Genomic DNA, 13021 nt, shown 5'->3' on the forward strand with positions numbered 1-13021 from the left:
TGTGTCCCTAGGTCTGAAGTGGGTCTCTTGTAGATGGCATATTTATGGGTCTTGTTTTTGTATCCATTCAGCAAGCCTGCATCCTTTGGTTGGAGCATTTAATCCATTCACATTTAAGGTAATTATCAATATGTATGTTCCTATGACCATTTTCTTAATTGTTTTGGGTTTGTTTTTGTAGGTCCTTTTCTTCTCTTGTGTTTCCCACTTAGAGAAGTTCCTTTAGCATTTGTTGTAGAGGTGGTTTGGTGGTGCTGAATTCTCTTAGCTTTTGCCTGTCTGTAAAGCTTTTAATTTCTCCATCAAATCTGAATGAGATCCTTGCTGTGTAGAGTTATCTTGGTTGTAGGTTCTTCCCTTTCTTCACTTGAAGTATATCATGCCACTCCCTTGTGGCTTGTAGGATTTCTGCTGAGAAACCAGCTGTTAACCTTATGGGAGTTCCCTTGTATGTTATTTGTCCTTTTTCCCTTGCTGCTTTGAAGAATTTTTCTTTTTCTTTAATTTTTGCCAATTTGATTACTATGTGTCTCGGCATGTTTTTCCTTGGGTTTATCCTGTATGGGACTCGCTGTGCTTCCTGGACTTGGGTGGCTATTTCCTTTCTCATGTTAGGGAAGTTTTCGACTATAATCTCTTCAAATATTTTCTCGGGTCCTTTCTCTCTTCTCCTCTGGGACCCCTATAATGCGAATGTTGTTGCATTTAAGGTTGTCACAGATGTCTCTTAGGCTGTCTTCCTTTCTTTTCATTCTTTTTTGTTTATTCTGTTCCACAGCAGTGAATTCCACCATTCTGTCTTCCAGGTCTCTTATCCATTCTTCTGCCTCAGTTATTCTGCTATTGATTCCTTCTAGTGTAGTTTCATTTCAGTTATTGAATTGTTCTTCTGCCTCAGTTATTCTGCTATTGATTCCTTCTAGTGTAGTTTCATTTCGGTTATTGTATGGGTCATCTCTGTTTGTTTGTTCTTTAATTCTTCTAGATCTTTGTTAAACATTTCTTGCATCTTCTCGATCTTTGCCTCCATTCTTTTTCCGAGGTCCTGGATCATCTTCACTATCATTTTTCTGAATTCTTTTTCTGGAAGGTTGCCTATCTCCACTTCATTTAGTTGTTTTTTGGGGTTTTTTCTTGTTCCTTCATCTGGTACATAGCCCTCTGCCCTTTCATCTTGTCTATCTTTCTGTGAATGTGGTTTTTGTTCTACGGGCTGCAGGATTGTAGTTCTTCTTGCTTCTGCTGTCTGCCCTCTGGTGGATAAGGCTATCTAATAGGCTTGTGTAAGTTTCCTGATGGGAGGGACTGGTGGTGGGTAGAGCTGGGTGTTGCTCCAGGTGGGCAGAGCTCAGTAAAACTTTAATCTGCTGATGGGTGGGGCTGGGTTCCCTCCCTGTTGGTTGTTTGACCTGAGGCAACCAAACGCTGGAGCCTACCTGGGCTCTTTGGTGGGGCTAATGACAGACCCTGGGAGGGCTCACGCCAAGGAGTACTCCCCAGAACTTCTGCTGCCAGTGTCCTTGTCCCTACGGTGAGCCACATCCACTGCCTGCCTCTGCAGGAGACCCTCCAACACTAGCAGGTAGGTCTGGTTCAGTCTCCTATGGAGTCACTGCTCCTTCCCCTGGGTCCCGATGTGCGCACTACTTTGTGTGTGCACTCCAAGAGTGGAGTCTCTGTTTTCCCCCGTCCTGTTGAAGTCCTGCAATCAAATCCCACTTAGCTTTAAAGTCTAATTCTCTAGGAATTCCTCCTCCTGTTGCCGGACCCCCAGGTTGGGAAGCCTGACGTGGGGCTCAGAACCTTCACCAGTTGGTGGACTTCTGTGGTGTAAGTGTTCTCTAGTTTGTGAGTCACCCACCCAGCAGTTATGGGATTTGATTGTACTGTGATTGCACCCCTCCTACCGTCTCACTGTGGCTTCTCCTTTGTCTTTGGATGTGGGGTATCTTTTTTGGTGAGTTCCAGTGTCTTCCTGTTGATGATTGTCCAGCAGCTAGTTGTGATTCTGGTGTTTTCACAAGAGGGAGTGAGAGCACATCCTTCTGGTCCGCCATCTTGGTTCCTCATCTGTTTGTTTGTTCTCTCTGTAGCTCCTTTTTTTCTTTTAGTCAAATTCAATAAGCCTGTTACAGACTTCAAATGTGAAGGGATGATCAGATCAAGAGCTTACCTTGTTGAGCTTGAATGTTTCTGGGCTATCAGTTGTAATTTGAAATCCACTAAAATCAAAACTCTTTATAGTACCAGTTTTGATTTTAAGATGTGAGATGATAGCTGTTTCTTCTGTCTGAAATACTTTGAAACTTTATACTGACAATGGAGCATAACTTGGTTATTGAGAACTATTATAACACCAGTTATTACCTACAAACTGTGTTTGTGATGGGAAAATGGCAGTCATTTCAAAAACTGTCAGCATGAAAAATCAGATGAGGAAGGTGCTGAGTGGGTGGGCATGACCCAGCATGACCCAGTTCTTCAGCCATTTCTATGATGGACTTATTCAGGTCTGGGTGTTCTGAGCCCAGGTGCTGAGAGTCTTCATTTTGAGCAAGCCATCTAGCAGACTCACACCTTTCCTGATACTGATACTTGAGAGCCAGTAGTCAAACTGATGGCCTTTTTTTTCCTTCTGATGCTGTATTGGCCAGGGTCACAGCAGGGCTGGTTAAGTGGAGCCCAAGCACATCATATGTTACCGACTCACAGGTAATTGGGGATTTTGTATTTGTCAAGTGTAGCAGGTAATAGAAGACAACTTTGGCCACCTTAAGTAGAGAAGAAATTATTGGAACGATATGGTGGTGTGAGATATAACTTAAGGATTAGGGTTGAAGAGGGATGAACCACGGTATCCCTAGGTGTATATGTATCAGATGCTAACTAATGGTTAGGTAGAGCTGGGATGAGTTAGCTTCAAACTTCATTATGTTTATTTTTGATCTTGTGCACATTCCTTACCCAGAGGGGAGAGCACTCTCTGGCTGCACCCAACTGAGAAGAAAATTTCTCAATAAGCTGTTATCAAAAGTAAGGCTGAACGGATGTCTAATCTATCAGATTCTGATGTTATCAACGTAAGATACACATGATGACTCAAAGAAACTAGCTAAGAGTTGAATTGCATTCTAAGATTAATTAAAAACTTTCAAACTTTCTTCATCTTCAGCCTGAATATGCCAATGTTTGCTTTTGGTACATTCCACCGAGCCTCAGAGAGATGGAGGAAGGACCTGAATTCTGGGCAAAACTTCATTTGGTGAGTGATAAGGATATTGCATTTTTTCCTTTGGATGAAATAGATTCAATGCCCATTGTCTATTGATCCTATAAATGATTTGGTACTTGCAAGAACTTCTTGAGGATCTAGAGGGGTTGTTCTTAGTATATTAAAAGTTAATGACATGCCAAACAGTTGTGAGCATTTGTTAAAATAAATCAAGATACTTGACACACACATATTCAAAATAATTGTGCTGTTTGCAAGAGAGTGGTAGAATTTATCAGAAGTTCTAATTCACAGTGCACTTCAGAGCACATGATCTGGTAATGGTTAATGTCATATGATGAATGGCTTCTTCCTTAAACTCTGCTGGTGCATGTCTGTGACTGCTTGCATCACTTCACTAGCAGATAATGTTAAAGTCTAAATCTGGTACCCTTTGTGAGTGTGAGACTTTCTCTTCTTTCCACCAAGGGGCTTATGTGATAAACAAGAAAAGAAATGTCAGCAATGAATTTCAATTGATCATTGAACTAAATGTGACTTGCAAACCCCTCCTTACCCTCAGTGTGGAAATCAATGATAGTTTTAACAGCTTTGATAGGTGATAGCCCTTCTCCTTGCCCTCTAGAAGAAAAGGAAAAACTTGCCAGTCATGCAAGGGACAGACATTTAGCACTCACTGTGCCGGGCACTGGAGATATAAACATCAAAGAGACTTGGTCCCTGCCCTGGGAAACTCGTATTCTAGGAGACAAATGAGTAAAGAGATCATCACCAGGTAACTAGTAGGTGCCTAGATGAAGAGAAACCCTGTAAAGGCAGAGAGAAAGGATATCTACCCCAAAGTGTGACACTAGATTGGAGTCTTGGACAATAAGTAGGTGTGAGTCGGTGACAACTGTGAAGAAGTGGGTTCCAGGAAGAATCACAACATCATGGCCCAGAGGCTAAGAAGGGAGGGTGTGATCGAAGACCACAGTGGGGCAGGGGGCAGTGCTAGGAGTAGGACAAGAGCAGCAGGCACGGGAGCGCACGGAGGCCTCATCTTCCATGACAGGTGCTTGGAATTTGTGCCTAGTTAGGTAGAGGTGGGAAGACCATGGCCTTTAAGTCATAGCCACCTGGATCCTCACCTGCAGCATCTTCTTTAGCCTTAGGCCAGTTTCTGTTTATTCATGGCTCATTTAGCCTCCTTCAAGGTAGCAATATATACTCAATATATAAATGTCTTACCTCTTGTTAAACCTGAGGTCAGGCAGCAGAGATGGGGAGAGACGGACAGAGTTACCTGTGCCTTTGCCTAGACAAACCCTCCATTGGCCATATCAGGCAGTTAGCATGGTCCTTGGATCTGGTTTGTCTTTTTGTCACACAGTGTAAATGAGAAAGTGCTAAAGAATACATTTCAGAGGGTAAGTGACTCAAAAAGAAACAATGTGAGAATTTAATGGTGATGTTTCCAGGGACATTTCGCACTTTGATGGAATGCATCAGGCATTGTTTGATGATGTTGAGAAGGATATGGCTGCCATCCTTCTCACTTTCTGATTGTTAAGAAAAGCAACCGAGAAGGTGATATTTGTGTTTTATGGACTCAATGCTGTTGCATAGACACGGATCAGGATAAGTAAATAGTCTCTTTATGTTTGGGGATACTGTGGACTCACTCTTCAATTGTTTAAAGAAACATTTACATTATCTAGTCTCAGAAAATTTGAAATTGAGGATGGGTATATAAGCTAAAATCAGATAAATCAGCATATAATACACTTTTAATCTTAACTGGAGATCAAATATGAATCAGGACAGTCTCTTCTCTCCCCAGTATTCTCCAGCATCGGTTCTCTCATGATTGACATACATGATTCTCCATCCCTTCATTTTGGAAACACTTTTCTGCCATTTAGAACCATGGGGCCCTTGCCCAGTCTAATATCATATTATTTTAATTGTTCTGGTTGCTTCTGATTCCTAAACATGTATGCTGCAGATGAATCATCATTGGTTCTGTCTTAGTTTCCTTTTATCCTCTCTCTTGGCATGGGTGTGTGTGCATGAATTTGGCAAGGAAGGGAGGCATATATATCTGTTGTTGATCTATGTGGTTTCATGCTTACTGTAGTATGAGAATGCAAGTGTATGATTTATAACCTGGAGTGTACCTAAAGCACACTTGAAATTTGTTTTAGGATTTATCTTGGATGGAGAATCACAAACAAATAAATAAACCGAGTAAGGCTTCGCCCCTCCAATTCAGACTCATGTCAGGCGGAGCTGTCAGATTTCAGAATCAGTGGTGTGATAAGTCTTCCCTTTGGCAGCAGGAGGGGAGCGGGATTATTTCATAAAGAGCCTGGAGTGTGTGTGTGTGTGTGTGTGTTTGTGTGTGTGTGTGTGTGTATATGCGTGCACGCACACACGTGAGACTGTTTTTGAGAACACAGTCACTCTGCTGTCTACTGATGCTGTGACAGCCCCTCTCTGACACTGTGTTCAACCACCGAGTTCCAGCAACTCCTCTTTTTAAAATGTCCTCCATGAAAGTTCTTCTTTTTGGTGTTTTCAGGCATTGCAGCATTCTGGGTCTTCATTAGTTCCCTGCCCAGGTTGTACTCGCTTCTTTTCTGGTCTCTGCCTCCTGTTTATTTTCCTTCCTCTCCGCACAGTCGTACCTGCAGCCCTGTTTTATCTTGTCATTTTCCTGCTGGAAGTCTCCAAATGCTTTACACTTGCAGCTTTCAACCCAATCGACCAATGACCACGGTTTATAATAAATGCTGTTAAATGTTCTCTTTATTCTCCTAAGATGAAACCAATAGAAAATAGGACCTACCTACACGGAATTTTGTAAAAGGCAATAGAAGGCCTTACATGTCATATGAAGGAAAAATAATCTTTATAATAAAGATGTATATTTCATTACATAAACGTTTGGCATGACAATATTAGAAGACACAAGGAAGTGATAAGATGCTCACACATCCTCTTAGAATCACTGTGAATGTGAGCCATCTTCAAACGCAGACTCTTAGAAGTAGGTGATGTTGCTGATGCCAATAATAGGAATGGGGTGATGTTAGTGACATAATTTTCAAAAAAGGTGCACAATTCTTGGTAAAGCATTGAAGAAAACATTTTCCCCTTGATTTACATGGTAGTAGAAAACTTAATGTTTATTTAAAATGGGCACAGAATAGTTTGCATTTGCATGTAAACCAGAGTTAAATTCTGGGCTTGGATAATTGTAATCAGGCTCCTGGCCTCCTGCATTTCCAGCAGGACATTTCAAAGTTGTACAGGACATGGGGCAGCTCTTCCTGGCTCAGGACTGCTCTCCACAGTGCAAGGCAGCTGGCATCCCTGTTCCCCACCTTCTAAACCCAAGGAGCAAGCCCCAAACATCATGAAAACCAAAAACATCTGCCCAAATTTTGAAGATATTGCCTGGAGGTATAATACCACTTCCTTGAGAATGACTGGTCCACAGTATAAAATCTAGTTCATTCTGCTTGGCATCCAAAGGCCTCCATGTCTGTTCCTCAGGCATTAAAAGAGCAAGAAAATTTTAAAAACTTAAATATTCAACTATATGGAGTTGATTAAAATGTGGTACATAATTTATATGCAAATTTGTAGTGTTATAGACAATCAAAATTTTCTTCCAAAATAATGTAGTCATAATTTATTATTAATTGAAAAAATAAGTTATAGAACAGTCACTATATTGTATATACATAGAGATTTATATACATATACAATATTGTATATGTGGTTAGATAAGGGGCACCAAACTATTTTAGAAATAGAGTTACAGATGATTTTTCCTTTCTTTTGTATTCCTCTGCAATTTCTTAATTTTCTACAATTAATATATATTGCTTTTGTGAAAATAATAATAACAGCAGCAACAATAATAATAATAATAAAACAAAGTATAGAATAATTGACCCAACGAAGCCTTAGAGTTCCTTGAGTGTTTATCCAGGCAAAGGTTACCCAGGTTTTGACCACAATCTCCTAATAGTTGAAAAAAATTTTTTTAATTGAGTATTTACCCCAATATGTATTTATTGTTTTAAATTATCTACATGTATTCATTTTTAAATATAGTATGTACATTTTAAAAATGCACAAAATAAGTTTTTTTAAGGATGGATTTAAAATATTTAATTATTCAGAGATGCTCTAATCTTTTCTTCTTATACCAAAGGGATTGTCTTGTTTGGAGACCATGTTTATACCATAGTCAAATCAATTAGTTTGCAAACTAATTTCTCTCATGACTTGCTCCCAGACATAGTATATAATTTGTCTTCCCTTCCTACTTCTCTTTTTCTCTCTCCTTATCTCCTTACTGAAACACCTACACTATCTGCACTGATTTCAAGTTCAGAGACGTTGCCCCTGGGGTCCACAGTGAGAACTTCAGCAGGCTTCCCAGGGCTTCCTGAAAGCTGCCTGCTCTGTGGTCGAGGTAGACTTCACTCGCTAAGGTGGCTGCCCCAAATAAGATTATGTATATTTGTTTCTTCTCCCTTGGTGATCAGGTATGAAGGGCGAGGGAGTCGGGGAGAGAGGGCAAAGATAAAGCTGAAAGCATAAGACCCAGAGAATGTAATTTAAAATTTCATCAGTTTGTTTTATTTCATCATTACTCAATGTTCTGATGCAGAAGATTTCCTCTTTTGTCGACATTTCATGAACAGTCCTGCATTCCACCAACATAATTTACATTCTTAAAAGTAATTACCAAGGTGTCTCTTTGTACTTAAGCATGGTCATTTCAACTTTTTTTTCATTCACTGGCCTGCAGATTTGTGACTAATGTTAGACATTTATAATAGGCTCATTCCTCCTCGACAGCAGGCAAAGAATAAATCTTTTAGAAACTACTAGATGGGTTTGTTGTTTTGCTTATTTGGTGATATAACTTGATATGGTATTCCAAATATCTTTGGAGAGAATCTAGTGTTCTCCGTGGCGGGTTTCTGATGAACAGCACTTGAAGATGAGACAGCGTAGACTGGGTAGGGTTGTGTGCTTTCAAGGATGCCCACTTTCTGGGTTTGGATCAGGGAGGGCCTCAGTGCCCCTGGCTGTGCTTCACTTGTTTCCGCTGTGTGTGTGTATGTGCATGTGTGTTCACATGAGTGCATATGAGTCCATACACATTTTGAGGTCTTCTATGTATTTTGAGGACTTTGATTCTGATTTTCTTTCCCTCATCATCTGTAACATTTGCTTAGCAAGCACTCGTTTTTGGATTGTGGAAAAAAACCCTGTTTCTTTAAAGGTGTGACAGTGTTTTGTTTTGTTTTTTTTAATTTTCAAAGATGAGTTTCGTTTTTAACCCTGTAATAGAGAAATTATAACATCTTCAAAAATCCTGTTTGCTAGTGGATATCCCTCATTTTAAAGCTCTACTTTAAAAAAATTATATTTAAGGAGAATGTAATATAGAAGTATCTTAAAATATTTCTGAGTGTGACTTGAGACTCTCTCCTTCTGATGATGGCTGGGATGTCAATTTTGAAAATGCTTAATGTACTAAATACTTAAGGTACTATTTCTTGCAGATACTATATTCTCTTTCCCCAAATTATTAAGACCTGAGATAAAATGCTGTTCTTTTAACTATTCTCTCAGGGAGAGATGTTATTTTCTACAATCTGTCAGATATTCTACTAGCTGTAATCAGTTTCTTCTGTGTCATTAAGGGTCAAGGAGCTTCTTAAGTAAGTCCTGTGTGTCTGGCCTTCTTCAGAAATCAGCTGAGGAAGCTGGGTGTCCCTTCTGTTGAAGGACATGGGATACTCTGTCTTATAGCTTTTATGCCCATCTCTCTTCCCCAGTTGTTTACTACTTTAGAAAGTAGAGCTTTCTAAATAGCTCTACTCCATTGGATCAATAAAATTTCAAGCATTAAGATTCCAACAGCATCCTTGTTGGATATGCGTGTACTATGGGGAAGTTCACATGAGTTGACCTTTGTATTCAACAACACCTTTCAACATGTAGAATACATTTGCCAAATTGGTGTTGTTAATTTATTTCATATGTTGCCTTTTAGTCTTTTAAACATTATTTTCAGACACATAGAGAGGAATTTCCATGGATAGTTACTTGAATCCCCAGGGAAGCCAGACAAGTCCAGATGTCCTCAACAAAGAGTTATTTTTTTCTTTCCTTTATTTTTCTCCCCTAAGTTTATTGACTGTGCAAGAAGTTCTAAACTTGGAATGATCTATTGAAAGTTAAAATTGAGCAAAATGAAGCTGGGTGTCTCTGCAGGCTGGGGCTGAACTGTCCTGGACCTGAGGTCAGGACAGGACTGGGTCTGAGAGGAATGTCCATGGGTGTGGCTTCCTGTAGCTCACTCACACCAGCGCACACTCCATGGGGCACTCAAGATAGCAGTAATGGGAAATGAGGCCAAAGAACATAGCTAAAGCTGCATTTCACAAGTATCTTTTTGTGCCTTGGGTTTACTCTTTAGCACACAAGCAACGAGTCTACTTGATGCCAGGAGTATGGCTGGCCTTGTCTGTAACATTTGCATAAGAACCAAGTTAATCACTTAAGTACAACAGTTTCTTCAGTCTCTGCTCAAATCTTCAGGCCCATCTGAAATAATTCTGAATTTCCAGATCTATCAGAGTGCGAATTGAAGAAATGCAGAAGCTTAATCAGTTTCATGGAACACTTACCACTGTACCCTGAGTATAATTTTATTTAGTTCACTCAGTCAGGAGTTACAGACTCAAAACCTATAGAAGCTAGGCCAGTAGCATACATGAGGGAAGTAGATGGGGCATAACACAATAGGGAGTGGTGGGGACTGTGGACAACTGGAAAGCAGTGGCCCCAGCTAAAGGGGGCAGCCTCTACTCAGCTCCTAATGATGGCTGCCATGTGGAAATGCAGGTCTGGGTTGCCAGGTCTTCTTATTTTTAAAGAGATGCTAGATTTATAGAAATTTATATAAACCGTCCTTTGCTTTTAATGTTTTAAATGTTGGCAAGTGAAAAATTACTAAGGTTGACGGGTTCTGGCCTTCAGGCTTTTAGTTTGCAACTCTTACCTAAATCCATTAATGCCCTATCACCTGTTTCTCTTTATGTGTCACCAGAAGCTCCTTGAGATGAGGGTGTGCCCGTCTTTGTCTTTGTTCCCCCAGGGCAGCTAATCTGATGGCCAGTCCCGGCCCCCGCCATCAACTTTGAGAGATGTCCGAGTTCTGTGTCATCTACCAGAAAAAGAAAACTCACTGTTGCACGCTGTCAGACTTGTAAATGGGGTTTTAAGAACTGTGGTCTTGTGGTCAGTGCGACAATACAATTAGGATATACGGGTGTTTGCTGTTCTTGTGTTTTCTCCTTTCCCTGTACTGAGCACTGGACCTGGCCTCTGGGCTCCATGCTTCTCTTGAGGCTTCTGTAGCGTTGAAGACATCTGTCTTCCTAGATTTTCTGAAAGCCTCAGCTGGCCAGAGATGAAACCCATAGAGGAAGGCGAGGAGTCTGGAGGCGGAGAGGCAGGCACAGGAGAGAGAAGCAGAAAGGGGCATGCTGGAGACAAGAGCTCTAAAGATAAGGATGAATCCCAGCTTCTCTTCTCTGAGGGCCCTAAGGAGGTGTGTGTGTGTGTGTGCACGCGCGCCTGCGTGTGTGTTTGTGTGTGTGTGTTCCAGGTGATGGAATGTCTGCCCATTCCTAACAAGTTACAGACTATCAAGGGATCATGTTGGTTCAGACCATAAACATTTCACATATTGAACCAATGACCTAAATGTTAGCCCTGGATGAGACCCCCAAGAACCTCTGCAGGACCCATTGAGGCTGTGGGAGCCATAATAATGACTGAAATTGACTTTTAACCTGACCTAGTAGGATAGCGGCTTGAGGTTGGTTTAATTCTATTTAAAGGATATAAAGTACTGTGACATTTCTTGCACACCTGAGCGAAATTCATATCCATTAAGGAATTTCTCTGGACTTGATGCAATATTTATTGTTGCAAAACAAAAGAATGGATCCTGTGCTGAAAGAAAAAATATATATATATTTTTTTGCATGCTGTCTTTGAAGTCCCTTTGCCAGTACCAAACCTGCCCCCTGGTGGCACTTTTGCTCATTTTTCCTTTCCTTGCTGGGAAGTGACACTAAATGCTGACTGAATAAATGCGGTTATAAAATGTTACAGAATTACAGCATCACTGGGGTCAGGGCTTCTGGATTCTGCCAAACCAAGAGCAGCTCACCTGAGTGAGGAATTCTCAAAGGATAAAATTGACCTGTGTGTCTTCACTTCAAACGTGTTTCTTGTTGCTCTTCCTTCGTCTTCACTCCTCATTTCCACGGCAAACTCCTCTGTGCTTACCTTTGCGTCTGCTGTCTGGACTTCATCCCACCTGCAATCTTACCACTCACTTCCCTCTCCTTCCCTGCCCTCCCACCCTCTCTTCTCCTTACTTCTCTCTCTCACTCCTTCTCACATTTTCCTTCTTCTTTTTTCTCTAATATATTGCTCCCCTCCAATGATAAGCACATCCAGGCTCTGACAACCTTAAAGGAAATAATTTTATGATTTTTCTCTTAATACTGTTGTCCCCTCAAGATACATCCCTGTCTCTTTCTCCATCCCTTTGGACTAAACTTATGAAAATAATAGCTTAAAGTGTCTCACCCTGAATAATAGTCTGTGTCATAGTTTATAAAACCATTCCCATAATTTGGGGTGTTCGGGTTGTTTCCAACATTTCCCCTTTGTGAGCAGTAACAAATGACCATCTCCATCCCCAATCCACTTTTGCTTTTATTATTTCCAGAAGATAAAGTGCTCGGTATGTAATTGCTGATTATAGAAATCATTGTGGTTTGGAGCCTGACTCTGGCTGTGTATTGGGATACTGATTTTTAAGAAGGTTGCATTCCACCAGTAAGCAACCAGTACACAGCCTTCCGTCTAACTGCGGCAACACTGGGTGTTGCCTGCTTGGGGGGGAGTGTTATTTAGAAAGGGGAAAAATACTATCTTAAGTTTGTTTTGCTTTTATTGTATTAGTTGTTGGTGGTTTGAACCATTTTCTATTTTTTTCTTTACTGATGGTGCTTCTCTGTGTATCCGTTGTTTTTTCTTATCTTACATGTTTGTATTTTGAGGTCTGATGGTTTCCTTATAAATTTGAATGAGGATATATATAGTTTGAGTTTTAAAGCCCTTTTTGTCAGATGGAATGCAAATAATGCCCTTAGTATAATGTGCTTTTTATTTTAGTCTTGCTGTTTTTTCATTGTACAGAAGTTTTAAATTTTTTATGTATTCAGATCTGTCAGTCCTTTCCTTCATGATTTATTCCACTGCTTCAAAGCTGAAGTTATTGTTCTTTCACAAATCTGGTAAATATTCTGTTCCATCTCCTGCTGGTTTTTCTGTCATTCCATTTTTTTTTTTTTTTTTGTATTTAACTCAATTCATGTGGAGGCTATTTTTGTGTACAGTGTAAAATATATATCTAACCTGATCAGTTCACCCAAATTATTATCCAGTTATTCCAATTTGATTTATTTAATAATTCTTCCTAACACTTTTTATTATGGGAAGCTTGTGTTATCACGTGTTACACTTTTTAAAACACTTTAGTCTATTTCTGGATTTTCCAATCTGTTCTATTGATCTGTGTTTCTGTTTTTGTGTCAGGAACAAAAGGTTTTAAATGGTGTTGATTTATAATGAGTTCTCAAGGCTGCTAAAATACCACCCTTCTGGTTCTTTTTTAAAAGAGCATTCTTT

At 40.2% G+C, this 13021-nt stretch overlaps 1 protein-coding gene across 1 annotated transcript in view; it reads left to right on the forward strand.

Annotated features, from left to right (window-relative positions):
* GADL1 (glutamate decarboxylase like 1) overlaps window positions 1–13021 on the forward strand; it is a 362052-nt gene that overhangs the window by 286396 nt on the left and 62635 nt on the right. Inside the window, exon 16 of the mRNA XM_004279681.4 lies at window positions 3173–3262. Within this exon, the coding sequence (XP_004279729.1) occupies window positions 3173–3262 (90 nt within the window). The remainder of the gene's footprint in view (window positions 1–3172; window positions 3263–13021) is intronic.

The sequence above is a fragment of the Orcinus orca genome, chromosome 10, assembly GCF_937001465.1.
Source record: "Orcinus orca chromosome 10, mOrcOrc1.1, whole genome shotgun sequence".
In the NCBI taxonomy this organism is placed as follows: Eukaryota; Metazoa; Chordata; class Mammalia; order Artiodactyla; family Delphinidae; genus Orcinus; species Orcinus orca.